At 48.5% G+C, this 5,770-nt stretch overlaps 2 protein-coding genes across 2 annotated transcripts; one reads left to right on the top strand and one right to left on the bottom strand.

Moving 5' to 3' along the window:
• Positions 1-1,637: 1,637 nt before the first annotated feature.
• TRV_06855 (uncharacterized protein) lies at positions 1,638-2,846 on the top strand (the record flags this gene model as incomplete). The annotated part of the gene is made up of 1 exon (XM_003019070.1): positions 1,638-2,846. One exon carries the CDS (start codon positions 1,638-1,640, stop codon positions 2,844-2,846), a length of 1,209 nt encoding a protein of 402 aa, XP_003019116.1.
• An 890-nt stretch (positions 2,847-3,736) lies between these two features.
• Positions 3,737-4,900, bottom strand: TRV_06854 (high osmolarity glycerol pathway protein Nbp2, putative; the record flags this gene model as incomplete). Its single annotated transcript, XM_003019069.1, has 1 exon — positions 3,737-4,900. The coding sequence occupies one exon, from the start codon at positions 4,898-4,900 to the stop codon at positions 3,737-3,739; it is 1,164 nt and encodes a 387-aa protein (XP_003019115.1).
• Positions 4,901-5,770: the final 870 nt, after the last annotated feature.

Genomic DNA, 5,770 nt, shown 5'->3' with positions numbered 1-5,770 from the left:
GCCACTGGCACAAGTGGACTGGGTTGATCGTTTCCCTCGTGCCTATTTTCTTCTTCTCCTCACCCTTTACTACTACCGTTTTAACTCCCTTTTGTTGATGTCTCCTTTTCCTTATTCCCCCTTTATGTTTTTGTTTGTTTCGGTGCTTCTATACCATGGTGACGGTGCTGGAATAGCGGTTTAATGATGTCGCTGTTTACGTTTCTCTTTTTTATCTATTCGTTTTGTCTGATGTTTTACTTTACCCAAGATATCACTCCCTGCATCGGCATATATCTAGCTCCCATTACGAGGTATCATGATTACGAACTGGACATTCGTTTCCTGTATGCTAGCTTTTTGGCCCTTGCCTTTCTGTGCTGCCTGAACAGAGATATGTGTCCCGGTGGCACAACGTTTCTATTCTGTGTAGGTACCTGTATGAAATAGATACTTCGTCCCAACAGTAGATAGCTAGTTATACAATCCATATGATTTATGTATCGTACAAATCTGATATTTATTAGCAGTTTGTGATGCGTTTTCTCGTTGGCGCCACCCCTGAGGCCACTTTCAATGGGCGATGCGGTTTTGTCACGTTGTGATCGACGAACACCAAGAACGCGGCCAGTAACGAGTTAAAACCTCCTTCGCTGCTCAACTTGACAACAACCAACGCCAGCATCGTCGCCCAACGCCATCAACCACTCGAGGAGTGAAACACTTCCGCCGTCAATATCCTCCGGCATAGTGCGTTTTATGCGATTACACCCTTCATTCCAGCGACAGCCTCGGGCATCCCCCGTCTATCACGGCTTTCCGCCATCAGACCAACGATCACCCTTTGCAGCAACACTCCGCATTCGACCGATCGCTCTGCAGGAACGCCCGGAGACAGTATACGGCACTGTTGATCTATAATATTTTTTTGCTCTTTTTATTGGAAGTAGTATTTGAGTCCAGATAAAGGCTATTCGTCATGGACTTCAATTCGTTGAAGGACCAGGTCAGCAACCTGAGTCTGTATGATATCAAAGCAGGCGTCCGCAAAGTGCAAAATGGTACGTGATTTGAACAGGAATATAAGCCTGTATATGAGGCTTGCCAGTACTTGAGCTATCCACTATTGTTATTTCACTTAACTGACTCTGTGATCTGCCTAGCTATGATGAATTACACCGAGATGGAGGCAAAGGTTGGCGGCTTCTCTGCCATATGATATACTGCTCAAGCTCCGTGGCTAACGGTTAATTTTACTCGAATGTATAGGTCCGGGAAGCTACGAACAACGAGCCTTGGGGTGCATCCTCGACCCTTATGCAGGAGATCGCGAACGGAACACACAGCTAGTCAGTTCCATCGGCAGTATCAAACTTCGAAAAAGCCAATGGCTAACGTTTACTTTCATATAGTCAACTGCTTAACGAGATAATGCCAATGATCTATAAACGCTTTACGGAGAAATCTGCAGAAGAATGGCGCCAGATATATAAGGTATTGGGCCTTTACACCCCACCGTTATCATTGTATAAGTTGTTCGAAGGTTGTCTAACAAAACACTTTACATTGTTTAGTCTCTACAACTTCTTGAGTTTCTAGTCAAGAATGGTTCGGAAAGGGTTGTCGATGATGCACGCTCTCACATTTCACTTTTGCGAATGCTTCGCCAATTTCATTATATCGACCCCAATGGTAAAGACCAAGGAATAAACATCCGCAATCGGTCTCAAGAGCTTGCCAAGTTGCTAGGCGATGTTGATATGATTCGTGCGGAAAGGAAAAAGGCAAAGGCTAATAGGAACAAATTCGGCGGATTCGAAGGAGGAATAGGCGTTGGCGGATTCTCTGGTGGAGGGGGCAGCTCCCGGTTTGGTGGATTTGGCAGCGAAGATGCGAACTTCGGAGGCTTCAGCGGCGGAGTATATGGCGACGGAGGTGGCTTCAACGGAAACACCAGCGAATTTCGGGATGCTAGTCGGAGGTCAAACCGGTTTGAGGAGTACGATGAAGGTGATAATAGCGGATATTCAGCCCCTCGACGAAGTGAGCCAACCTCTCGAGCCGAATCCAAGCCTGCTCCTCCCAAGGCGCCAACCCCTGATCTGGTCTCTTTCGGCGACGATGATGAAGTAGTGGCGGCACCCTCCGTCTCCTCCCCTCCAGCAAAGACCTCGTCCACCACAAAACCTGTTGGTTCGAGTGGCCTAACTGAGCTTGCAGCTCAGAGCATGGATGATGATGAATTTGACGACTTCCAGTCCGCCAGTCCTACCACGCCGGCCACCAATACCCTACAGTCACAGTTTGGCTCAATTGCTCCTCCATCCGCACCAACCCAGACCCAATTCGCTGCTCCAAAGCCCGTTTCAGCTGCTCAAAATGCAAGCCTTAACGGCTTAGCCGCCTTCCGATCCAATCCTCAAACACCATCGGCTACTGGCACAACCTCTCAAGGATCAAGCATGGGACCACTCTCGCCCACTACCCAGTCCCAGCCACCCAAGCCAACCACCTACCAAGCTTCGCAGCCGAACTACTTCACATCTATTCCCACGCCTCAGCCCAAGCCATTAGAGTCGTCCAATAAATCCACCACAAAATCTCAAACCACAGGTTCTTCCAAATCAGGCGGTGATGCATTTGGGAGCCTATGGTCTACCGCTAGTGCCAACGCTGGTATCAAATCAACAACACAGACTCAGAGCAAGGGCCCAAACCTTGCAAGCATGGCTAAGGAGAAGGCAAGTGCTGGCATCTGGGGAACGCCTAGCTCAAGTAGCTCTCCACAAACCTTTAGCGGGACTTCCAGCTCTCAACAGCAAAAGAAGCCTAGCGGAGGAAGTGCGCTGGACGATCTTCTTGGCTAAAGCGCGTTCCATAGCGAGACGCTCATTGAATAAACCTACGATAGAAGTTTCTTTGGGGAATCTGCTCGTAGCTTGGTCTTCTGGTATATTTACGTACTTCAGAATTGGTTTGCACCTTCGTCGTGGGCTTGATTGCCAACTTGACCCCTTTGCTGGCTCAATTTAAATACCGCCAGATTCTTCCTCCTTTCCAGTCTCCGTGTAATTATTCCTCCAATAAAGATCAGATATGAATTAGTGCAACCAAAAACCCAACTAACTGTATATCCTGATCCTATTTTGCTACCTCGAGATGTATTAAGGTCTATATCGGGCTTGGCCCACTTGGAACTAAGTCGATTCTATACTTATAACAACCGTGTATGCATATTGTACTCATTCATTTATAGTATTGACCAATCCCCCTTTAGCCTTGCCAGACAATTTTATGCACGTCTTAAGCGAGGATATACACCCAACATGCAAAAGAGAAATAAAAAAATGAACATTAAAATAAGGAAAAGAAAAAGAAGGAAAGAAAAAGGCAGATGATGAAGACAAGAAAACCTAAACGGGATAATGATGTGGGCTAGGAAATAGAATCAAACATAGGAGCCGGAGCTGAAGAAAGAGATGATAAAAGTGCCCACATACATCAACCACCTTAAACCGTCGCAGACAGCGTATTCGGGTTTTTCACAAAGAATTGAAGGGCATATTATGTGAGGATCAGGTGTGGAATCACGTTGACTAGAACACGTTCCATGATTTGAAGGCATATGGAGGGAGTATGAAGGTAAAAGATGAAACTCATTCTCATAATGCACACCAGGTATCTCGTTTATTCGTCCAGGGTAAACAAGAAAAGAAAAAATCATGACAAGAGCACAAGAATCCTTGAAACGAGGTCCTTAGGCCGACTCAGAGGCTCGTTTAGACACACTCTTGGTTCTTTTTGTTGCACCAGAGTTGGAACGGGCCAACTGAGCTTCTGAGTGTTCAATCGGGGGAGGCATGGACCTGCTATGCTGATGACCACTAAGTAGGTGCGAAGGGTAGGGGTTTAGGTCTTTGCTGCTCGTTGAAAAGGTCGACACGACCGGAGGATGCTTTTCTCTTGCTTTGTCCCTTTCGGTTTCTTTGCTTTGTGTAGTTGGTATATCCACTTCTTGTGTTCCACTATCAGTCGCATCGATTTCAACCGGGGCGTGGGCTTGTGCATCCGTATCGGCAGTATCACTACTAATATGAGCATCGTTCAGTTGAGAGGCCGGTAGAGTGGTGGCAACCGGTGTTTGTTCGGATTCACTTCCGGCAGTATTAGGGTCAATCATGTTCAAATCGCCATTGAGAGAATTCAATCCGCCTTCGATATCCCTGACAAGGCGTACAAATTCCTCTGGAACCAGTCCACTTTCTCCAGTCCTCGGGTCTTCAGCAACGAGCCATCCCTGGCCATGGCGATAAGAAACTAGAATTACCTGGCCTTCTTTCAAAGGAAGTTCGTTTTCGTGCTCGCGAGTGAAATCGAAGAGAGCAACGGCTTTACCATGCATCTCCTCATCTGGAGAAACAATTGTAAACTGGTAATCTCGCGAGTATCTAGAAGGGTCGTTCCACGCATCGTCGTCTGATATATCGTCGTCAGAGGCTAGCTCGAAATCTCTATCGTAAGCTCCGTGGTTATGGGCGGAGCTACCTAAACCAGCACCTCCAGCCCCGCCTTGGTCGCCAAAACCCGGGTGGTATGAGCGTCTGCCATCCCCTGCTGGGTAGGTCACGTACTCGCCTCCTGGGCCATCATCATCCGCGTCTTCGTCTCTAACATAATATGTCTCGCTTCCATCTCCGTTAACACCAATCAAGACACCCTTCTCAGCATCACCATTATTGTCGGGGTCACCGAAACCCGACCCTTTGCGTCGGCGTGAGCCAGGTCTGCTCTCACTAGAGTGGCCGGACTTATACTTTCGATGTCGTGAGGTGGTGACAACGGGGCTATGTAAATCTTCGTCTTCACTATATGGAGGCCCATCGCCATATGCTATCGGAGGTAGTTGTTGCTGGCTGTACATGGTACCTGGGTCCCAATTTGGGGCGGGCCAGTGAGCGCGGGTGGCGTCCAGTGAAGATAGGGGCGCATCTGAAATCCTCCGAGATTCGTGGACTGGTGTCGAAATGCCCGAATCTTTGGGAGGTGCACCATAATGAAGAGGGTGACTCGGAGGATAGGCAAAATCCCGAACCAAAGCGTAAGGCAGGCTTGACTGATAAACAGAAAAGGTATTCGAAGTAGCAGAGGTTGGACGCGAACGGTTTTGCGAGTTTGACTTGTTGGAGTGGACGGATAGTCGGTTTTTTGGGTACGACGAAGGTCTTTGGAGGCTCGTTCGCTTAATGGTAGAGGGGGGCAGAGAGGCCCGCGATGAGATCGGTGAAGGAGCGGACGCATCGAACTGAGGCGGCGACTGTGACGATGCCATCGCAGTCGCCATCTTTAGCGGTTTTTTTGTGTGAACACTCGAGCCAATGATGCCACCACTATGACGATTCTGAGCTGGTATGACAGAAAATTAGGCGCAGACAGGCGCGAAGCTATAGTCGGGCACTTTGGTGGCTCGACTCTGTGCAAATCCCACTGAATCAAAGGGGCTGCAGTTGAAAAAGGTCGGCGGAAACGGAGTTGGTGGGCAAGCCAGCTAGCTGGTTCAGTTGGCAGAGTAGGTCGCGAAGTCAGAGGGGCTTGTCCACGACTAGATCTCGATAAAGGCGGGGGAAGACACAGATGCGACTGTTCTTCCTCAGGCACAGGTAAGAAGCAGTCCCAGGCAATAAAATCAGCTGTCCAGCATATCAGAACATGCTGTTTGTTATGATGATACTAAGGCAGGAGGTAAAAATGCCTCTGGGCCCGCGGTCGCAGCAGAATTAGCCGCCGGTGTGCC

The sequence above is a fragment of the Trichophyton verrucosum genome (genome assembly GCF_000151505.1).
Source record: "Trichophyton verrucosum HKI 0517 chromosome Unknown contig00822_1.f1.exp, whole genome shotgun sequence".
Classification (NCBI taxonomy): Eukaryota; Fungi; Ascomycota; class Eurotiomycetes; order Onygenales; family Arthrodermataceae; genus Trichophyton; species Trichophyton verrucosum.
This window is presented reverse-complemented; position numbering and strand designations above follow the sequence as displayed.